Below are 22783 nucleotides of genomic sequence, written 5' to 3' on the forward strand. Positions count from 1 at the left end.
CTCCCAATTCATTCCAACAATGGTTGGAAACTGACCAAAGAGGGAAACAACCTGGAACTGAGGAGAAACTTACTAACAGTGAGGACAGTTAACCAGTGGAACAGCTTGCCTCCAGAAATCGTGGGCGCTCCATCGCTGGAGAATTTTAAGATGAGTCTAGACCAGACATATCAAACACAAGGCCCGGGGGCCGGATCCGGCCCGTAACGTGGTTTCATGCGGCCTGCGAAGCCATCCTGGAAACAGTGAGGGAACAGCCCCCACTGCCTTGGCCCTGGCCCAGAGACCCTCCTTCCGCCAGAGACCCTCAGATCTGTCCCACTCCTGCCCAGGCCCCCATAGGCACCATTGATGCGAACGATGTAGAGCTGGCCACGCCCACCCAGTAGGCCATACGCACTCTAGCCATGCCCACCCAGTAGGCCACACCCACCCAGGCCACACCCACCCGGCCCCCTGAGGGCAACCGCAATGCTGATGCGGCCCTCAATGAAATTGAGTTTGACACCCCTGGTCTAGACAGTAACTTGTCTGAGACAGTATAGGTTCTCCTGCTCGAGCAGGGGGCAGGACTAGAAGACCTCCAAGGTCCCTTCCAGCTCTATTCTATTCATTCCTCCAGGAAAATGATTTCACTGCTAGGGCGTTTGGTTCCCCACCCCGCACCCCCACTTAATTTGCCTCCTTTCCTAAAGAAAATCAACCCTGACAGTCCTTTGGAAGGACAGATGCTGACGCTCAACTACTTTGGCCACCAAAAGAGGAGAGGGGACTCCCTGGGAAAGACCCTGATCTTGGGAAAGATTGAAGGCAAGAGGAAAAGGAGACGGCAGAGGATGAGATGGTTAGATAGTGTCATTGATGCAATGAATATGAGTCTTCAGGAGACAGAGAAGGATAGAGGGGCCTGGTGTGCAATGGGCCACGGGGTTGGGAAGAGTTGGACACAATGTAGAGACTGAACAACAACAAAATTTGCCTCCTTGCATTTCAAATCCATCATTCCGTAATCTGAACTCTCGGAAAACGAAAGCAGCTCTCCATCTGCTGTGGCCATCATTGCAGAGATTAGTGAAATGTTATAAGTGTGTATTTACATTTACATTACATTACACTTTACATCGGAGAGAACTGTGTAGAGAGAGTTTCCTCCTTTAAATTTCTGGGAGTCTACCTCTGTGAAGATCTGACCTGGAAAGTTAACACAACTCAGGTGGCTAGAAAGGCCCAACAGAGGCTTCACTTTCTTAGGGTCTTGCGGAAGAACAGGGTAGAACAACGGCTAATGACCCTCTTTTACCGGTCTACTATAGAGAGCGTCCTCTCGTATGGTATTGTGGTTTGGTATGCTGGTCTGACAGCCGCGGATAGGAAAGTATTACAGAGGGTAGTGAGCACAGCACAAGACATTGTGGGCTGTTCCCTGACACCACTGGATGACATCGCCAGGGCTCGTTGCCTTGGAAGAGTGAGGAAGATTCTCAGGGATGACTCACACCCTGGACGGTATCTCTTTACTCTCCTACCATCCGGTAGCAGATATAGGAATATAGCCAGCCGTACCAACAGGCTGAAAAATAGCTTTTATCCGTGGGCTGTTAGGCTTTTAAATGGGACATAATCTTATGCAGAATTGACTTGGGAGGCCGGTGTGTGGTGTTGTTGGTTCACATACTGTAGTGTGGTTGAATGGAGGGTTTGTTGTCACTGTGTGTTGGGGGGAGAGAGCAGGGGGGGAAAGGAGGCTCAGCTAATCTCAATGTACACATGTTGTACTTTGACAATAAAGGTTCATTATTATTATTATTATTATTATTATTATTATTATTATTATTATTATTATTATTATTGCAGTTCTGCCCAACTCTCTTGTTGTGTATGTAGAAATGCCAGGCTAGTATAGCCACCACAACACCAGGTGGCATTGGTCGGGCGTCCTGATTGGTCAACCTGTCCGGCGGGAAATATACAACACCGGGTTGGGTGTTACCTGGCCGGTGGGAAAATAGAGCAGCTGGGTTGGCTGGGTTCATGGGCATCAGTAGGCTATAAGAGGACACTGGGGGTTTGGGGACTCAGTTCCATCTTGTAATCAATAAAGGTATCTTGTATTATGTTGCCTCGTTCCTGTGTCCACGCGGTCGCCCACACTACAACAGTTATTGTAGTTTGGGATGCTTCAGACTGGAAGGAAAACAATGCTCTGGATTACAGGTAGCCCTTGATTTACAACCATACATTTATTAACTGTTTAAAGTTACAGTGGCACTGGAAAAAGGGACTAACGATCGTTTTTCACACTTACAACCACTTCCGCATCCCCGTAGCCATGTGATCAAAATTCAGATGCTTGGCAACTGAGAAGTATTTAACCCCTGTGGCAAGACAGGTTGTAAAATAGGGCAAAACTCACTTAACAACTGTCTTGCTTAGCAACTGAAATGTTGGGCATGATTATGGTCATGAGTCGAGTTCACACAGCACTTCTCAGCCCTCTTTGAAGCAGCCACCACCAATCTTCTCAGGATGTATTTTTTTACTGTAAAGAGTTCCCAACTTATCCTTCCAAAGAACCTTTTTATTTTTTTAATCCCACACTGCCAGGTGTAGTCAAAATGTCAAGATGATGTCCTCAACGGGGCGACTGAAGCTGTGCAAATAAAATCATAGTTTTGCTAGCCACCAACTTTACTTTTTTTTTTTGACCGCACCTTGCGGCCCCCTCTGAGATCTACTTTCTAGCCCCCTGATTGTCCTTGGTGCCCTTTTTGTACTGTTTTCCAATCATCTGGATCCTTCTTAAAGAGAGATGCCAAACTGATCACAGTACTTGAGATTTTATTTATTTATTTATTTATTAAATTTTTATACCGCCCTTCTCCCGAAGGACTCAGGGCGGTGTACAGGGCAATAAATATAAAAATGTAAATACAAAAGTTTAAAAAGAGTTAAAAAGAATTAAATAATTATGCCCAATATAATACAATAATGAAAGTGTGTTAAAACTAAATCCAACCCCAAACCCATCAGACCAAGCCAGATTGTTCAAATAAATAAGTTGGACTATTAAAGTGAAGGAAGTTATCCATTGGGGGAAGCAGAAGAGAGGGAGAGGTATCAAGTCAGCCTGTACCTGTTGCTTCAGCTTCAAAGTTTCCTTGGCTCAGTAAGATTTGGAACGCAATGGTGGGAAGGCCTTTTACAAAAGAAACGGATGATGTTTTCTAGTTGGGAAATGCATACTTGGTCAACAACCAAGAATTCCCAAGGCCAAGTAGTCTATTTCCCCAGGTAGGGGCAATAATAATTTATTAAATCTATATGCTGCTTGATCCCCAGTTACTCTGGGAGTTATTTGAAACCTGCAATTACGGTCATAAGTTATGAAAGTTATTAAGTGGGTCACCACGTGACTGGACCTGATTTTACAACTATTTTTGTAGCAGTTCTGAACACAATCATTAAGCAAACACAGTGGTTACGTGAACACCGTGGTTGTTAGGCGAATCCATTGTGCACTATGGGCTGCTATTTGCCAGAAGTAAATGGTGGTTCCTGGCAGAAACAGTATAAATTGTGGTCAGATGACCAGAGGGTGCTGCAAATGCTGATAAATGACTGATCATAAGCAATTAGTCATGAGATGAGGACTACTGATATAATAAGGATACACAAAGGACTAGAGACTGTCATTAGAATAATTGCCACAAAACAATCTTTTGCAAATGATCACGGTGTTACGCACTGAGAGATGTATGATTTAGATAAAGTTCACTGAGTTGATCTTGGCTTTACTTCAAACAGCTAAGCAGCGTTAGGCCTGATGACTATTTGATGGGAAATTTCCAGGCATTCCTAGGAGGTAGCATCTTTAATGATGCTATGGTGAAAAGTAAATACCTACAGGGAAAAAATACACAGTAGAATTATTCTGATCTGATGAATTGGCATTCTTTAATTGTCATACTTCACTTTATAATATTGAATCAAAGGTTATTGGAGAAGGCAATCATTTGCAAATAATTTTCTTTAAGAATTATAGCTGACCATTTTCTATCTATTAAGGCAGACACCACTCTTAGCCTGATTTTGATTGCTGACCTCTTAATTGCCATAAATCAAATACTGAAGTTTTGTTCCAATATTGTTGGAATTTTATAATGGTGCTCCTTTGCATGAAAGTTTTCTAGTTTCCTTTGTGTGCACGCATACACACACACACACACACGTGCGGGCACCTTCAAATCAGTTTCTGATTTTTAATGACTATCTGGGCTAGTCCCTGCATTATTTGGCAAGGTTTTTCAGAAGTGGTTTGCTATTGCCTTCTTCCTAGGGCTGAAATAGTGTCTTGCCCAAAAATCATCCAGCTGGCTTTGTGCCTAAGGTGGGACTGGGACTCCCAGTCTCCCACTTTCCAGCCTAATGCCTTGTGAACTAAGCCAAACTACATGCATGTTCTTTACATGCATGAAAATCTGATTTGGGAAAATCATGCTGTACTTTTAGCTGCCTGGACAACTTTATCTCCTGATTTTCTTCTAAACGCCAACATTTTGGCAAAGCTTTCTTTGTCCAACATGTGCAGTCTAGTTTTAAAAAGTGAAACCAGCTTTCAGTAATGATAGAATACAAACTGATAATTTTGAGACTCTTTCAGAAAAAAAATGAATTTATCAGTGGCCTTCTTAAATACGGTGAAAATTTCTGGAACATGTTTCTAAACCAAATATAGAAAGCTTTGTATTTTTGTTAATTGGATTAAAACATATGATTGTAATCCTTCAACCAAGTTAATTTACTCACCAATTAAGTTGTCTCATGGAACTTTTCAAGGAGATCCTTAATCTCCTCTTACATTTAATATGTTAGCAAGCCAGTTTGGCCTAGGAGTTAAGATTGGAGTACTAGTTCTTCCTTAGGCATGAAAGCCAGCTGGGTGACTGTCACTCTCTCTATCAGTGCAACCCACCTCACAGGGTTTTTGTTATGGGGAAAATAGGGCAGAAAAAAAGTATTAGGTATGTTCTCTGACTTGAGTTATTTATAAAAATATTAAAGGCAGAATATGTATAAACAAATAAAGGTTCAATATAGCAGTGTTTATCAACATTAAATTATGTTTAATTTAGTATTGACTAGTTTTGTCTGATCAGACTATCAAAGCCCCCTTGAGCATAAACAAGGTTGAGCTGATCATACTTTGTTACTGTATGCCAGGGGTCGGCAACCTTAAACACTGAAAGAGCCACTTGGACCCGTTTCCCACACAAAAGAAAGCACTGGGAGCCACAATACTCTTTTGACATCTAAAATGGAGATAACACTGCATATATAGAGAGCCTTGGTGGAGCAGTGGGCTGATGCCTCCTTAAGCAACACCAGCTGCCTGCAATTAGTGCAGGTTCGCATCCCACCAGGCTCAAGGTTGACTCAGCCTTCCATCCTTCCGAGGTAGGTAAAATGAGGACCCAGATTGTTGGGGGCAATTAAGCTGACTTTGTAATAATGCCGCTTGGGGGCCAAAGCCCTAATAAGCAGGCATATACATAGAATGAAGGCTATTGCTAAGCACATTGATTTGTGCTTAGAGTGTAAGCCGCCCTGAGTCTTCGGAAAATTCAGTCAGACCTTCCAACTTCTTGCGGGGGAAAAAAAAAGATCTCACAAGGAGTTGAAAGGTCTGAGTGACTTTTTTTTAGTCCCAGAAACTTTGTTTCCCTGCAGCAGAAGAGAAACATGCCAGAGCTGGAAAGCAGGTTAGCAAAGAAATGCTTTCTGGAAGAGGGAGGAGCTGTTCCGGGAGAAGTGGCAGAAAACGTGGCTGCTGTTTCCAGAAGGGAGACGTGGGGCAATGCAGGGCAGCAAGCAAGTGCTGTTCTGTGCTCTGCATCCCTGCACAGAGCCACTGCGTTCTCCATTCTCCATGAGACAGGCAACAAAGGACTGGATGGAGGGAAGCGGGGAAGGCTTGTGCCACCTGGTCACAGCGCAAGCCATGGGAGAGTTGGCGGAGGAAAGGAGGTGGCAGCTGTACCCGGACAGGTGATCTGCAGGGAAAAGCTTAAATAAAGCCCCTTCAGCAGCATGTTCTGTTCCAGCCTATGACTGGCCCTGTTTGTGTGTCAGGGACAACCCCTTTTTCCTTTTTACAGTCAATAGGCTGGAAAAAACCAACCCAAATTTATTTACAGTTCAAACAAAAAAAGCAACAGAATATTTCCTTCAAGAAATGAATCAAAATATCAAACAAAAGTCAACAAACAAGAGTTAAACAGAAGTAGCAAGAACAGACCAGGATTCTCTTAGAATGTCTCCAAATGGTTGCCTTCAGCAACCAGCCCCGCCCACACCTTCCCCTTTTATTATCAGTCCCAAGGTGTGGCTTTTCACTGCCTTCACCTCCTCTCAGTGAGTTGCCTCATTGATTTTCTCTGCTCTGCTCTGCTGGATTTCCTTCTGCTTCTAGCGTCTCTGAACAGATTCAGTTGTGAATCCTCAGAGTCTGACACCTCGTACTCACACAGCTGAGCCTCATGAGGAACATGACTAGAGGGGCCAGGCTGAGAGTCCTGCAGTGCATCAGAGCCTCCCTCTGACACCAAAGGCTCTCCAAACCCCTCCTCCTCCTCCTCCTCCTCAGATTCATTGGACTCAGCTGCTGGGAGCACAGGCTGACACTGAATCACAACACAGCGCACAGCGGCAGTGAAGCTGTTCACTGTCACTCCCCCCTGGCTCCGAAACGGTGGAGGGGCACCAGGCCTACCCCGCCCATCCTATCCACCTTAGCATGGCAGTCCAGCTCAGGAGGGGAGTGAAAGGTTGCTGAACAAGACATGGCCTGGCCAGGAGGGGGGTCTGAGTTCCGGCACCTTTTTTCTTACAAAAAAAGCACTGGCCTTATCAAGTGGGAAGGCACCTCTGCCGCTGCTTCTGGCCACCTTCCTCACGCTCCAGGGCGTGAATGAGGCAGGCGCCTCATGCATAAAAGGCGCCTGGGGTGAGAACACTTGGCAGCTATAAACAGCTGACCTTTCCTTCAGGCCCCGGCTTTGAGGCTGGAGAGGAAAGTGTAAAGCAGCCTTGGCTGAAGCTCTTCCAGCTGCAGAGCTTCAGGCGGTTCCTGAGGAAACGCTCTTGTTCTCCGTACTCAAATCGGCTGCTAGTGGCTTGGGTGGCTCTGCTCCATCCAAGTTGAAGAAAGCAGAGGCCAGCAGAAAGCAGCTTTCTTCAACTCAGATGGAGTAGAGCCACCCAGGCCGCTAGCAGCCAATTTGAGTGAGGAAGACGAGGAGAAGAAGAGTGTGAGGCCAGGTCAGAATATAGGTGATGGTGGCTGGGTGCCTGGGGAGGGGGAATCATGGCAGTGGCATTGGCAGCTCCCACCACCCAGCCCGTTTCCCCAACCAGCTCCATACTATGCTTGGCAGAACCCACCCCCCACAGGCCCCATCTGACCCAGGCACCTTCTTTCCAGCAGTCCTCCATCTCTTCCTCTGCTGCCTCCATGTCAAGTCCCAAGAAGAAAAGAAGTTTGTGGGCAGTCCCACAAACAAAAGCTTGTGGGCAGTCCCACAAACAAAAGAAGTTCAATCACTCAATTCCAACTTCTCAAGATCTTTTTTTGTGTGTGTGACAATTTGGAATTGATTGATTGAACTTTTTTAGTCCCACTTTTTTTTGTGGGACAGCAAATGGTAGAGGAGGACTGGGAGCCGCAGAAGAAGGCTGAAAGAGCTGCATACGGCTCCAAAGCCGTGGGTTGCCAACCCGTGCTCTATGCCAATAATACATTAAGTCTTATTCACTATTCTAAGTGCTCCATATTTATTTAATTGTTTCTTGGCATATTATTAGGTACCTAAATTTCTTCTAGTATCTAACATATCTATGCAAATCTAAAAACTGGGGCTTTACATAGTGTTTTAAATTGCTTTTATTTCAAATTCTCTCAGATTCATTTAAATGTAAATAAAGGGTTAAAATCTAGTGAGATTTTGGAAAAAGCTAAAAGTTGTAAAATAAATCTTTTATATGGAGAGATGTATAATTTGGAGGAAACCCCATATTGATTTATTGATTATGTACCATCAATTTAATAGAAGGACAAACCATTAAATTTTCTCTATCTTAATTATAGCTAGAATACACTAACAGGATTTTTTTTATCTTTACAGCTTTTTTTTCTGACTCTATTTCTCTGAAGAATCCAAGCAATTAAATCCAATATCCAGTAATGGACACGATTAGAAATATATTGTATGACGTCTCTTGAATAACAGAATTTAATCAAAATTGTTCTGTATTTCCTATATTAAAGTTTGCAAAGAATATTTGGAGGACATTGGAACAGATGTACAATTTTGACAATTATCAATTTATCAATATACTAAATTTCTTTTCGGATAATCCCATTCTGAAAATTGAAGGAGGAGTTTGGAAGGAATTCATAGGGTATTAATACTTCAGCCTTTTTCATCTGGGATTCTTCAGACCTAGAGATTCTGCAATAGATTGTGACAGAAAAAATACTGTAAATCTGATTTTTTAAAAACTTTGTACATTGTACTATGCTATTGCTCACCCTGATGGACATTTTTAAGTGTTGTGACTTAGGTGCTAGCCTGTTGCTATGCTGAAGTTGTAAATCTTGTAAAACATGTATTATCTAGGTTAGAAATTAACTCTATTGTGATATTTTTATATTTTTTGTGATCATTATGCAAGGGTTCCTCAAGACTTGAAATTTATTATAAGGGTTCCTCCAGAATAAAATGGTTGAGAAAGGTTCCTGTAGATCACGGTTTTTCAACCTTGGTAACTTTAAAATATGCAGACTTTAACTCCCAGAATTCCCCAGCCAGCTTGCTCAATCAAGTTTTTTAAACTATTTAGATTATTGCAAGAGGAATTTGGATGTGAAATGACAGGATAGTCGACTGAAACATCTTTTCATTTTACAATTAGATCCAGATGCATAAGCAGCATCTAAAATTCTTGGATAATTCTCAGAACTGATGTGTTCCTTTCATGTGGATTCCTCATGGGTGTAAATTCAAAAGAGTTGATTTCCTTGTTCCTTGTTTTATGTATAATTAAAATGTTAGGAGAGGATAAAAGTGTAGGTGAGAAGGTTAAAGTATAAAAGCATTCTCCAATGCGTTTGCTCGACCTGTGAATCAAAGTGTTTTGAGCACTTTGCTTAGCATCAGTAACTTTTCTTCCAAGCATTGCCATCCACAGTCTTCAAGCCAATAAGATGAATGACTTCTGTAAGCAGGGCTTTTTTTGTCATAGAACGCCCAGAATGGAGTTCTGGCACCTTTTTTGGATGGAGCCCTGTAGGGTAGGCAAGGTGGGTTGTATGACATGTGTGAGTTCCAGCACCTTTTTCTTTTACAAAAAAAGCACTGTCTGTAAGTACCTTTTTGCCTAAGACACACTAACTGAACTATGACTTGAAGGAAATGTATTATTTAATATATTATGGCTCGAAGAACAGTTGGGCAAATGTTTAGACTGGATTAGACATTTTTTATTAATGGTTTATCGCATAGTCAGATGTTCAGACTGGATTTGGCATTTTTGTCCACCTATCAAGTCCTTCCCAAGGACCTGGGATAGGCATATGTGAATGTTTTATGATGTTAGATGTATTGTCACAGTGTCAGCGCTGCTAACATTGGATGTTTTTGCTTTGACAATAGATGGTGATGCAACCATTTTCTTCTTATGTTTAACTCTTAGAATTAGAGTTGGAATTAGATGATGCTGGGAGAAGGAGGAATGTGCACAGGAGTTTAGCTAGACATAACAATACTGAACCTAGTGAGTGAACCAAGGTTGAAATAAGAGATGATAAGAATTGGCAGGCTGGAGAACTGGAGGGGAAGCCTGCATTTCAAACTAATTGGAGAATGTGATTTATGACTGTTAATTGGAGGAGGGAATTTCATACTATGTGCTCATGGGAGGGGAACTCAGATTTTGGCTTCAACCATGTACGTGCCGATGCTATGCTTCTCAAATAAAGATTCTTTAAGGTAAACAATGCTGTAAAGTTCTTTGAAGAGCTTCATCTGTCAGAACCATGGATGTAAGCCAGTGATGGCGAACCTTTTAGATACCGAGTGCCCAAACTGCAACCCAAAACCCACTTATGTATCATCAGGTGCAGGGTGGGCATGGCCCTTTGGGTGGGTGTGGCCAATTGGGTGGGCATGGCTGCAGTGGTAACAGCAGACTGGGTGGGACTAAAAAGTTCAATCAATCAATTCCAACTTTGTGAGAACTTTTTTTTCCCCGCAAGAAGTTGAAATTGATTGATTGAACTTTTTTTTTGTACATGGCAGTGGAGGCCTAAAGTGAAAAGGTTTTATAAAGCCCAGCTGAAGGCCTAGGACTGGGGCAACGGCATGCATGCCCACAGAGAGGCTCTGCGTGCCAACTGTGGCACCCATGCCATAGGTTTGCCACCACAGATGTAAGCTGTTCCCTGTAAAGCTGCCTTTTGCAATTGACTGATGGTGAATTTGTCTATTATTATTATTATTATTATTATTATTATTATTATTATTATTATTATTATTTTATTATTATTATTTTATTATTATTTGTTCACCACAATGTGAAGTCACAGGTGCAGGGTGGGCATGGCCCTTTGGGTGGGTGTGGCCAATTGGGTGGGCATGGCTGCAGTGGTAACAGCAGACTGGGTGGGACTAAAAAGTTCAATCAATCAATTCCAACTTTGTGAGAACTTTTTTTTCCCCGCAAGAAGTTGAAATTGATTGATTGAACTTTTTTTTTTGTACATGGCAGTGGAGGCCTAAAGTGAAAAGGTTTTATAAAGCCCAGCTGAAGGCCTAGGACTGGGGCAACGGCATGCATGCCCACAGAGAGGCTCTGCGTGCCAACTGTGGCACCCATGCCATAGGTTTGCCACCACAGATGTAAGCTGTTCCCTGTAAAGCTGCCTTTTGCAATTGACTGATGGTGAATTTGTCTATTATTATTATTATTATTATTATTATTATTATTATTATTATTATTATTATTATTTTATTATATTATTATTATTATTATTATTATTATTTGTTCACCACAATGTGAAGTCACAGATGTATTATTATTATTCCATGATTAGATCTCAAGATTTCATAACCTTTTATCATTTTAAAATAGTTGCCATTTGGGGAATTATTATCAATCATTGTTGTAATATAAATGACTGCTTGTACTTGTGGTGAAGATAGGGAAGAAGAGAAACTGCGTAGTCCAATATAATTAAATCTTGATGAAATTAATTACTGAAAGCCAATTTTGATCAAGTGGTCAAATTCAAATTAATGAGATGGGTGATACCCAATTTGCCTTGATACATTTCTAATATTTGTAGTAAATGAGAAGAGCATACTAAAAATTAGTACGGTAGGTTAAATTTGTTACAAAGCAAGTTCATAAAAGGTACATACGTCCTGACTTAACCACAATTTGCTTAGCAGGTGATGGATAAAGGGAGTTATGACCCATGCTACCTAGAAATATGTAGAACTAAGGAGAAAACACTTAATCAGTGGAACGACTTGCCCCTAGAAGTTGTGGGTGCTCCAACACTGAAGGTTTCTAAGAAGAGGTTAAGCAACCATTTGTCTGAAATGTTATAGGGCTTCCCACTTGAACAGAGAGTTGGACTAGAAGATCTCCAAGGTCCCTTCGCACTCTGTTATTCTGCCCAGAATTACAGTCTTGTAGCAACCCTGCAACCATGTGATAAAAATTCGGGCCCTTGAAGGTAGGCAGCGTAGAGCGGAGGCAATTATGCCATACTCCATAAGCCTTTGAAAACTATGTGATTGCCCCCACTGCCCAGTACTCCCCAAGATCTGCTAGGCATTGCTTACCTCCAGGCAGTTTTCTCCTGCTCTTGAGATGCCCATGCAGTCTATCTGATGCTTTAGAAGACTTTCAAAGTCCTGTTGGAATTGGCTCCAAGGCGGATTTGGGGAAGGCTTGGTGGAAGCAGGAGCTGCATTGGATGAGCCATGTGGGCCTCTCAACAGCAGGAGAAAAACACCTGAAGGTAAACTATGCGTGGCAGATTCTTAAGAGTGATTGATTGATTCGATGGCTGCAGAACTGGCTGCCTGCGTGGGGCAAATAGGCAAACAAAATCACCTCCCTCTGGGTATTTTCCAACTGTGGTGATGCAGTGAGACTGACCTTTCAGGCTTTAGGTGTCTGTCTGCACCATTCTCTCTTGAGGAGAAATTGCATCGCTTTTTTATGGTGGTTCTGAGAGCTGCCACGTTCGTCAAACATGGACGAATGCGGCAGGTCTCTGAACGGGACGGCGGCAGCTTGGGAGAGGTCTCTAAACCAGCTGAATCAGTTTAAATTAATCTGGTTTTAAATTAAATGATTTTAAAAAAATTAAATTAAAACCACTATAACAAAAATGCAACATGCTTTGCATTTAGAACTGCTAATGAATAGTTTATGGGTGGGAAGAAATCTTAAATGAATGAAGACTACACTCTCAAAAAGATAAAGTTATCTGGTAGTAGTGCATTTTGTCAACTTTCACAATCTAATTGTGCAGACCAACTGTCAGAATTCCCAGTTGTGGACAGAAGTGAACAACCAAAATAGAAGAAGCTACTGTCTCCTTGAAGTTTCTCCATGCAATCTTCTTGTTAACTTTCAACCACAGAATCACGATGGGTGAATGGAACAATTGTTTTTATTGGCACGTAAACTTTAGTATATGAACAACTGAGAAATAATTTTGTACAATTAACCTAACAGTACAGAGACATGAAGAGCTGCTTCAAAACAAAGGAACTGCTTTATGAACAGTTGTCATTCTTCATATGGAAGATCATACAAATTATCTATGAAAAGCACAAACGTAGCCATACAAAAATTCTAATGCAATATTGCCAGTTTTAAAACTGTCTTTCAATAAATAGTATCCCATTTTATAGCAACATGCCCCTAAAATTCACTATCCCCTAAAAGTTTTTTTATAGTATAAATATGTAACAAAATAAATATGTAACCAAGGCATTGCCAGTTTAATAAATTCACCAGATTAACTACTTAATACTGTATCTTTCATTCTGGGAATATTATGTTAACCTACAAGTTAATAGAAAAAGACGCTTTTTTTAAAACCATCCAGGAGATTCTTGCTTATTTTTTCGAAGGCGGCTACGTCTATGGATCGACTGGAAAAAAAATTGATCAGGAAAGACGTGGGCCATATGGAGATGGCGATTATCTTTGCCAAATAAGTTTCAAAAGTAAATGTTTTTTATAACCCCCATTTCTCAATATAACAGGTTGAGGGTATTTTAAGACTTGCATTTGTGATTCCCATTTCAAACCTCTCCTATATTTCCTATTCATTTCCTTTTTTAAAATTATACGTTTATGCCTCAATATGAGAATGCCAAAGAGGCTGCCAGAAAGACCACCTGAATGAGTCCATGCCGTCTCTAGGAGTTGAGGACCCCCTGAAACAGGCTTTTATTTGTAATTTAATTTCAGTCGTCTTGCTCCTATTTATGATCAATCAGCAGTCACCTTTATCTTTCTGCATGAAGTATAGATTTCCAGTAATTAAGGAAGAAAAACCAAACACAATGAATTAAAGCTGCTAAAAGCCCGATTTATTTGGAAGACACGAATAAAGTCACTCGAATCCTGTTGACCAGAAAAACCATACGGCAACTCTTTTCTCTCTTGGAAGCCCCGTCTTCTATGCTGGTTTGTCCAGAGCAGTGGTGTCTCTCTGCTCAGCTGATTCCATTCAACAATAGGGAGAATTTGCTGGCATCACCTTAAATGTGGCGTTTGTATTGTCTGTGAAGATGATTGAAGATGGGCATCTGAGGCAGTGATGGGTTACAGGATTCAGTGGATTTCCTAAGGCAGCAAAATATTTTAAAGTCTCTAGGATATTTTTTAAGATCTTTGGTCTTCTCCCTTTGGCTCCCTGCAGGAGGATGCTTCTCTAAGCACATTCAGTGCTGGTGGGCTCGGGCGAATGCTTGGCCAGCTCCTTTGTCATGGCTTCCTTCAAGGCAGCTTGCACATCTGTGCCACTGATGTCGGACAGCTCGTTCTTCTGGCTCAAATTCTCCACCTCTGTGGCCACACTGTCGTAGACATCGGTCAGCAAGGTCTTCATCAGGCTCCTGGCCTTGGCCTCCATCCTCACCTTGGGCATCTGCCGAAGGACCTTGGAGGCAAACCGCCTTGGGGAGCAGATCCTCTCTGGACCACTGTCCGCTGACTTGGTGGCAGAGGCCTGCTTGACCCGAAGCTTAGGACGAGCCTGGTGCTTCTTTTGTTTCCTAGGCTGCCGTTTCTTCTGCTTCTGCTTAGCTGGCTGATGCTTCTTTTGGATTTTCTTTCTCTTTGCATCTCTGACTTTCCTTTTGCCTTGCTGTCTGGCGGCCATTGTTCTGTTCTCTTGAAGTGCCTGCCTGAAATGTCGCCAGGTTTTTGCCAGACAAAATCACTCCTAGACAATAACATGCAAATGAGAGATCTGCATGGAGTATGCTGATTGGGTAGCCCTACCTTCATTGTATCCGTGATACCCTTGTTACACAGGACAGGATTGTGACCTAATTTTTGTAATCTTCAAGAAATGAAGTTTAACTCTGCCACCCTTTTCTGGTTCAAGGATTTCCTGACCATATTTAAATTTTGCAATGAAAATTTATTTTTATCTTCTTCACTGATCATTATCCTCACCCTCAAATCTTGCTCTTATTCCCCAAATCCTTTTGATTATCTTTAAATGCAAAATAATATTTAGAGTTTATGGGGGTCTTTATAATTTGTGTACCGTTTTCTTGGCTCGCTGGAAATGGAGCCTGCAGTAGCCTAATTTTGGGGTGAATGCTATTTTACCAAGTATCTCTGCTATATTTCAGTAGCTCTTCAACAGACAAAGCATCTTCTTAAAAATAAATTAGAGATAAAATCCACAGAAAACAATTTTTATATGGGAAAATTCCAAGAAAGGAATTTATTCTTCCTTGATGAGGAACTGAAAATGAGAACAGGAGCTGACCCCAGTGTTTATCCTCGATAGCATTGCTTGTGTATGAATGTTCCTTTACGTTTCATGACCAAGGCAAAAGAACTACAAGAGTTCACATACCTTTAATTCCATTTCTGAAGATAATTTTGTTCTTTTAATAGCAATATCATGAATGTGTGACATAATTAGATTTGCCTGTCCACAATTACGTAGATCAGGGGTCTTCAAACTTGGCCCTTTTATGACTTGTGGACTTCAACTCCCAGAATTCCTCAGCCAGGCATGCTGGCTGAGGAATTCTGGGAGTTGAAGTCCACAAGTCATAAAAGGGCCAAGTTTGAAGACCCCTGACTTAGATCCTATTGTTTTAATTGAATATTTTAATTTCTAGTGATCACGTCAAGATTTTGAAACTAGAAATGGTACATAGGATTTTAAACTAGAAATATCATAAGAGATGTTAAATAAAATGCAATATACACATGAGAGTAATTAAAGCTGCTAAAATCCTTATTTTTTGGAAAAACAAGATACACAGTATACGATGTTCCTTTTCTGATCAGAAGCCACTTCACAAATAATTGAAGTCAGGTTGAGTGTTCTGATTCTTTTTTGTAGTATGGGATAGCTCTAGTGCAGGCAGCACAGTCCAACCTTTGCTTCATCCCCAGGTAGTTCACTTATTTTTGAATATGCACAGTGGTGTTTACCACATCCCACAAACTGCATTTTCTAAGCTATTCTTGAAAGTGAAGCTGGAACTTTAGTAAATCACAGGATTTCTTGGATATAATAAGGCAGCAAAGATTTTAATGTTTCTTAGGTCTTTCTTGAAATGATTCTTTTAGCCCCTACGTTGGGCCTTTCCAAGGGGAGGAGAATGCTGTTTCTTCTGTCAATGTTAGGAAGAATTGCTACAGTGAAAATGAATATATTACCAAAAATATTATTTTTATTTCAAAGGATACCTATAAAACTGGAGAAAAATTCTTTGAAGATTTAAACTCTCTAATTCAAAAATTCATCTGGCAAGGAAAGAAAGCTAGAATTAAATTGAAAATGTTACAAGAAGCCAAGGGAAATGGAGGCTTTTGGCTTGCCAGATTGGCTTTATATTATCAAGCATCAGTGTTAACATGGATAAAAGAATGGATAACTCTTAAAAATAAAAGATCTCTGTATCTGGAGGGACATGACCTGCAACTTGGTTGGCATGTTTTTCTATGGTACGGAAAAAACAGAATACATAAATACTTCCAAAACCACTGTATTAGAAATGCATTATTTTTAACTTGGGAAAAAATAAAATGTAAAATTTATTTGAAAATTCCAGGATGCCTTTCAACAATGGGAACCTGCATACATCCAAATCTAGTCAGTCTTGATAAAATATGGGCATGCAAAAATATTCTAAATAAAGACTATGTTTGATCAACTTCTGATGAAAACTTAATCAAAAAATGTACAATTTCTTATTAAATTTCAAAATGGAAGATGAACAAGTAAAAGAGACAATGATAGTATGGGCAAAGAATTTTGGATATAATATAGACTTAGAAAAGTGGCAATATTTGTGGGAAAGAAACTATAAATTGACAATGTCAGCTTCATACAAAGAAAACTTATATAAAATGTTTTAGAGATGGCATTTGCCACCAAGTTTATCGAAAATGTTTAAAAACATGTCAGAGGAATGTTGGAAATTTAAACACAAACCAGGTACTGTATTTTCCGGCGTATAAGACGACTGGGCGTATAAGACGACCCCCGACTTTTGAGAAGATTTTCAAGATTTTTCGTCTTAGACGCCGGAAAATACTTACATGCCAGTTGCCAAGTGTCTGACACAAGCCCGATTCAGGCCCGTCTGATGCAGATGGTGCAAAGCCTCCCTTTTGAAGCCCAAAGGGGCTTTTCCTTCCACCCACCCTTTGGAATACACACAAGAGCTGCGTTCACACGACGCACTCCCTTCCAACTCTGACTTAACCACCATTTGCTCAGTAACTGTTTGAAATGATGAAGGTGATGGATAAAGAGAGGTATGACCCATGCTGCCTAGAACTACATAGAACTAAGAAGAAATTTCCTGACAGAGCAATTAATCAGTGGAACAACTTGCCCTTAGAAGTTGTGGGTGCTAAAACACTGAAGGTTTTTAAGAAGAGGCTAAGCAACCATTTGTCTGAAATGTTATAGGGCTTCCCGCTTGAACAGAAAGTTGGACTAGAGACAATCTCCAAAGTCTCTTCCAACTCTGTTATTCTGTAGCAACCCTGCAACCATGTGATAAAAATTCGGGCCCTTGAAGGTAGGCAGCGTAGAGCGGAGGCAATTATGCCATACTCCATAAGCCTTTGAAAACTATGTGATTGCCCCCACTGCCCAGTACTCCCCAAGATCTGCTGGGCATTGCTTACCTCCAGGCAGTTTTCTCCTGCTCTTGAGATGCCCATGCAGTCTATCTGATGCTTTAGAAGACTTTCAAAGTCCTGTTGGAATTGGCTCCAAGGCGGATTTGGGGAAGGCTTGGTGTGGAACCAGGAGCTGCATTGGATGGGCCATGTGGGCCTCTCAACAGCAGGAGAAAAACACCAGAAGGTAAACTATGCGAGGCAGATTCTTAGGAGTGATGGGTGATGGGGCCAATCACACTATTCCTCAAGGGTCAGATGCCTTGGAGAACAATGTGAGCTGGAATTTCTGAGTGGCAATGGCAATGCTAGGACTAGTGTTGGGGCCTAGCTAGTGGCAGCAGGCTGAGACTGCAGCAGGCCCTAAAGCCAAGGACATTTTCCTCTTGGTGGCCTAGATAGGAGAAACATAGGCAGATATGTGGAATTGGGCAGCGTTCCTTAGAGGCCATGGCGGTGCTAGGGCTGAAACTGAGGCCTGGGTGATGGCAGCTGAGTGAGACAGCTGAAGACCCCAGGCCCCTACTTCAGGCCTAGGCCCAGTGCTTCCACCAACAAGAACTGCACTACAGAGCCAGGCTGGGGCAGCTGAAGCTTTGTACCACACTGCAGCACCTCTCCAGTTCATGCATGGTCTGCGCTGGGCCTCCCAGGGACTGGACCACCCAATGAGGCACCCTGCGCAACCACTTGCATGCTCACTTACAAATGCTAGGAATGTGATTATTGAGCAAAGCAGTCATCTGGGTGTCTCACTTAATGACCACAACAACTCACAACTGCAGTTCCAATCTCAGTTCTGGTTGTAAATTGAGGACTATCAGTAAACAATTAGAAAGCCAATGACCAATTAAGCAAGCATTCTTTGATGAGCATCAACTGAACAAGGGTGTTTTTAAAAATAAAATGGCTTAGCAACCTGTTCACAAATTACATTTCAGACAATTAAATCAAATTTTTAGAGTACTGCTTCAAGCTGAGCTAGAAAAACAATCAACAGAGAAAACATTTAAGCATCTGCACAACATTGTACCAGCTGTTTTCGGATTCTTTTTCCCACATTTCCACTTTTATGCTGAAAATCAAACCAGTCTTGCAGGAAGTCTTTTAATGCCCCCATAGCGTTATAGTTCTGTTTGTGGGGTAAATACTGCTTAAAGGATGTTATTTATTTATTTTTATTCATTCATAGTTGTTTGAGGTCACTCATAGCCATTGGCATATCCATATCCAGTTTGGCCATGTATCTATTCCAGGATTTCTCAAGCTTGGCAACTTTAAGAAGTGTGGTGTTCAAGTTCCCAGAATTCCCCAGACAGTATGGAGTTCATCTTAAAGTTGCTCAGGTTAAGAAACTGGTTTATTCTGTTAAGTAGATTATTCAGTGAAAGACAGCATGGCCTAAAATAGGGGTGTCAAACTGCCAGCCCACGGGCAGGATGTGTCATGCCGAAACCGTGCCCACCCCATTGCCAGCAATGGGGAAAAAATCATGATACGTCATGACGCGTCATGTATCATTGCAAGTTTGACACCCCTGGCCTAAACCATCCACTAAACTTCATGAGTGGATGGCTATTAACCTCTAAGGGACAGCCACTTAAGTGTGAATTCTGCTTTTTTATTTCTGAAAGGAATAAAGTATTATTCAGAAATTGCTAATGAGTCTAAAGGTTGAAGCAGAAGCCAACTGAAGATCAGAAATAATATATATCTTATCTAAGTATTGACAGGTACAAATGTGAAAAGGAGAAGTTATAAATTGCAAGAGGAAATATTGAAATAACTATAGGAGATGAACTGTGCTAACAGAAAATTAGATGGTGAAAGATAGGATATGGACAAAGGGGCTTCCTGGAACATGGGAAAGACAGTGGTTTTAGGCGGTCCGGAAAGTTTATCAGATGATTAGGGAAGGGGCGTTGAGTGTGATAGGGGAGGGGGGCTAGGATATAAAAATGTGTCAAACAGCTCTATAAGGTGTAGCTGAACTCCTGTGTGTGTTTCAGTCCACCAAGCCTTTGCAAACACTTCATTTTGAATAAAACTTTGTTGCTGGAGTTCCAAGGAAATTTGTTTTGGGATCTTGAGCCACGTTCCAAACAACTTGGGGGCTCATCCTGGGATATCCAAACTGTCCCTGGATCACCGGGAGTGGCCACCCCTAAGGGGACAGGCACCACATCGATTTTGACGGTTTCCTGAAAGGTGACCACCCCTGGCCCGGTACCCGTGAAGAACCGGACGTTAAATAGTGGATTCCAGGAACAAAGGAAATCAGGTCACATTTTTTTGGATGCCACAAGGGTCCTGGAAGACTGGTAAGACATACATACACTAGGTGTGAATGTCCCTAGGGTCTGAAGGACTGGCAAGGCAAAAGAGGTGGGTCAAGTACCATCTGCCAGGAAACTCTGTGCACAGACCCAGGTAAGAAAATCCGGGCATTTTTAGTTACCTGGGCGGCTGGGTGGGTAGCCTGGTGTGAATCTAAGGCCTGTGAGAGTATGACTGAGATGCCCCGAGAGCCATAAAGGCTGGCAAGGCAAAATGAGTGTGGACTCTTGAGTACCTGATTTCCATACCTCCGTGAGGAGATTGTTGGGGAAAAAGAAGAAGTGACTTGGTGATCTATAAGGTGATCTCACTAGGTTTGTAAGGATAAGAGAACCAGACGGTAACCACTGATGGGGAATAGACTTTCCAAGAAGCCACAGAAGGATCAAACAGGGAACTCCCTAGACCAGGGAAAAGGAGATTCATCCTTCCTCACAGTCCCCTGGGGAAGATCCTGGCTGGATGGAATCATCCTCCTTACAGTAGAATGATAAAAGATTTAGATAAAGACTACTGTTATTTTATTTGGGGACAAAAACAAATAGATGAGGGAACAGAGTGGCCACAGGTAGTTTTAATTACTTCATTTGAGGGCAAGGTTGGCAGAATAAACTATATACTTGAGGTAAAAGTAATAGTATTATGATAAAGTATTGCTCATTTAAATGATAGCAGGATGGGATGGATTCATCTGGAAAATACACCTGGGATAAGAGTAAAGGTACCATGACTCAATATTGTTATTTTGATTGGCCAAGAAATCCTATTAAATGCACTAGTGCATTTTGCTCAAAATATGGAAGTTTTAAAAATTGGCTATGTCAAGCACTAAACATATAGGTTGATAAAAGAAGTTTATATGCCTGTTGGATCCCAGGCAATATATAGTCCATTTTTGTTAGAGGAGTGTGGAGGTAGTGTCTGTGTGTCTGTGTTGTGTCTAATAATAATAATTAATAAAAAGGCCTTATTTACAAAGAAAGAAAGATTTTTTTTAAAAAAAAGGAGCTCATTGGCTTGTGAACAGCTCCTTGAAATTATAATAATAGTTACTGATTTGTCAGGAGAAAGTATGAAATTAAATATCTGTATGTGAAATTGTTTATGAAAGCAGTTTGAATGGGAGTATGCTGATCCTCTGTCTGTGTGTGAGAGAGTTTTTCTCCCACCCCAGACTGTGAAAGAAACAGTAAACTGCAGAATTTGTTTGTTTGTTTGTTGTTGCTGTAAAAGGGAAATGGAAAGGCAATAGTAAGCGTTTGCATGAGAAGAGTCCCATGCAGGATGTGTGAGACAATTCATGGAAATGCAGGTGAAGAAGAGAAAACTATTTTGTTAAGGGCCTTTTTGTGCAATTTCTTATTTTCCTCTCTCCCCCCCCCCCCATTGTGTTGCTTTAAGAGAGAGAGAGAGAGAGAGAGAGAAAGGAAAAGGTGTGTGTGATCTTTTTAACTGTTTTTTTCTGCTTAGAATTCTGGTTTGAGGAAGGTGAGGTGGATGTGAAATTTAATACCCACTTTTAGAGTAAGAAATAAGGTTATTTTTTAAGAAAATAAATGAAAAGAATTTGAATACACCTATATATCCATCAACCAAAACAAATGACTCTGAATTGTTTTGCTTGAATCTGTAAATGTTCTAACCCACTTAATGAAAATTTGTTTCCATCTGAATGGAATCTGATTAAATTGGAATTTGACTAAATTTATATTAAAAGCAAAGAGTTGATACTAGAGTTTGGTACAAAACTATTTCAGTAACTCAAAATATCTTATCAAGCTTGTTTATTTATTTATTTATTTTTGTGGAGTTGCTTTTTGTTGTTTTGTTTTTATTTATTTTTTATGTTTTTATGTCTGTGTGCAGGACACACTGATAGAAAATAATACCTAAGAGAATTGAAGGAATTGTAATTCAACCCTTGTTTAAAACAAAAGGGTCGAGAAAAATTTTGGGATTATAAATGAGCTATGTTGTTTCGAGTAAAGATTTGTGTGCAAGCAAACTCAAGCAGAGTTTGGTGAGCGCTCCGATGTTGGCTCTTTACTAAGAAATTTGTTTGTAAATACGGACAAAGTAATGTCTAGGGCAGGGGTAGGCAACCTCGGCTCTTTTATGACTCATGGACTTCAACTCCCAGAATTCCTGAGCCAGCCATGCTGGCTCAGGAATTCTGGGAGTTGAAGTCCATGAGTCATAAAAGAGCCGAGGTTGCCTACCCCTGGTCTAGGGGAAACGGGGGGGGGGTTACCCAGAAGTGGAGGAAAAGAGGCAGCCAGTGGCATTTTCGTCTAAAATTGACATTTGGGTAAGTTTTGGTGGTTAGCATTTCTTATCAAGTGTGGATAAACGTTTATACCAAAGTAGAATAAAGCAATAATTAGGACACAGAAGCAGCCACTGAAGGGAGGGATGGTTGATACTTTTCTATGGTTAATATATAGTTGGTTATATGATAAATATGATATGAAAACAAATACATAAAATGCTCTATAATATCTAGTGGTGAGGCTATTTCAATGCATTCAAGTTGATTTTAAATTACCTCAGGTGGGAAATTCCACAATATGAAACTAATGACATGTTTACCAACTCTGGAGTGGACACTTCAATAACAGGAGTATTAGAATCATGGTTTGGGAAATGGAGGAATATACTGGTGCCACTTATGACTTCTTTTATTGCAGTTTTTGGAGTTTTAGTAGCCTTGGGCTGCTGCATAATCCCCTGTGTAAGAGGACTGGTATAGAGATTAATAGAAACTGCCATTACTAAAAGAATGCCTTTAGGAGAACCCCCACCATATAAAAATGAGGAAATGATCTGTTTGAGGGATAACGAGGAGGAAGAACAACGTCCCAGAGAGGTAGAACAAGAACTATCAGAATGGATGTGAACCCCTTTTATAACTGGGATCATTACAGCTTAAGCTTGCTTGCCAACATACAAGTATATAATGTAGCTCATATAT

The 22783-nt window shown here is 41.1% G+C and overlaps 2 protein-coding genes across 4 annotated transcripts in view; one reads left to right on the forward strand and one right to left on the reverse strand.

Moving 5' to 3' along the window:
- Nucleotides 1–9186: 9186 nt before the first annotated feature.
- LOC310636302 (L-amino-acid oxidase-like) overlaps nt 9187–22783 on the forward strand; it is a gene marked incomplete at its 3' end in the record, with an annotated part of 81817 nt that continues 68220 nt past the window's right edge. For 2 of the 3 annotated variants that reach the window (XM_083356023.1, XM_083356022.1), the window contains exon 1: nt 9187–9275. In XM_083356023.1, coding sequence (XP_083212149.1) covers nt 9263–9275 — 13 coding nt within the window. In that variant the 5' untranslated portion in view covers nt 9187–9262. The remainder of the gene's footprint in view (nt 9276–22783) is intronic. The other variant, XM_083356025.1, reaches the window with a different exon arrangement.
- LOC310633533 (late histone H2B.2.2-like) lies at nt 13192–14672 on the reverse strand. Its single transcript, XM_083351263.1, has one exon. The coding sequence runs from the start codon at nt 14468–14470 to the stop codon at nt 14021–14023; it is 450 nt and encodes a 149-aa protein (XP_083207389.1). The 5' UTR covers nt 14471–14672; the 3' UTR covers nt 13192–14020.

Source organism: Vipera ursinii, assembly GCF_947247035.1.
Source record: "Vipera ursinii genome assembly, chromosome: 2".
Lineage (NCBI taxonomy): Eukaryota > Metazoa > Chordata > Lepidosauria > Squamata > Viperidae > Vipera > Vipera ursinii.

What these genes read in the sequence shown, in the direction of transcription:
- LOC310633533 (XM_083351263.1), bottom strand. Translation starts at nt 14,470, where the DNA reads ATGGCCGCCAGACAGCAAGGCAAAAGGAAAGTCAGAGATGCAAAGAGA.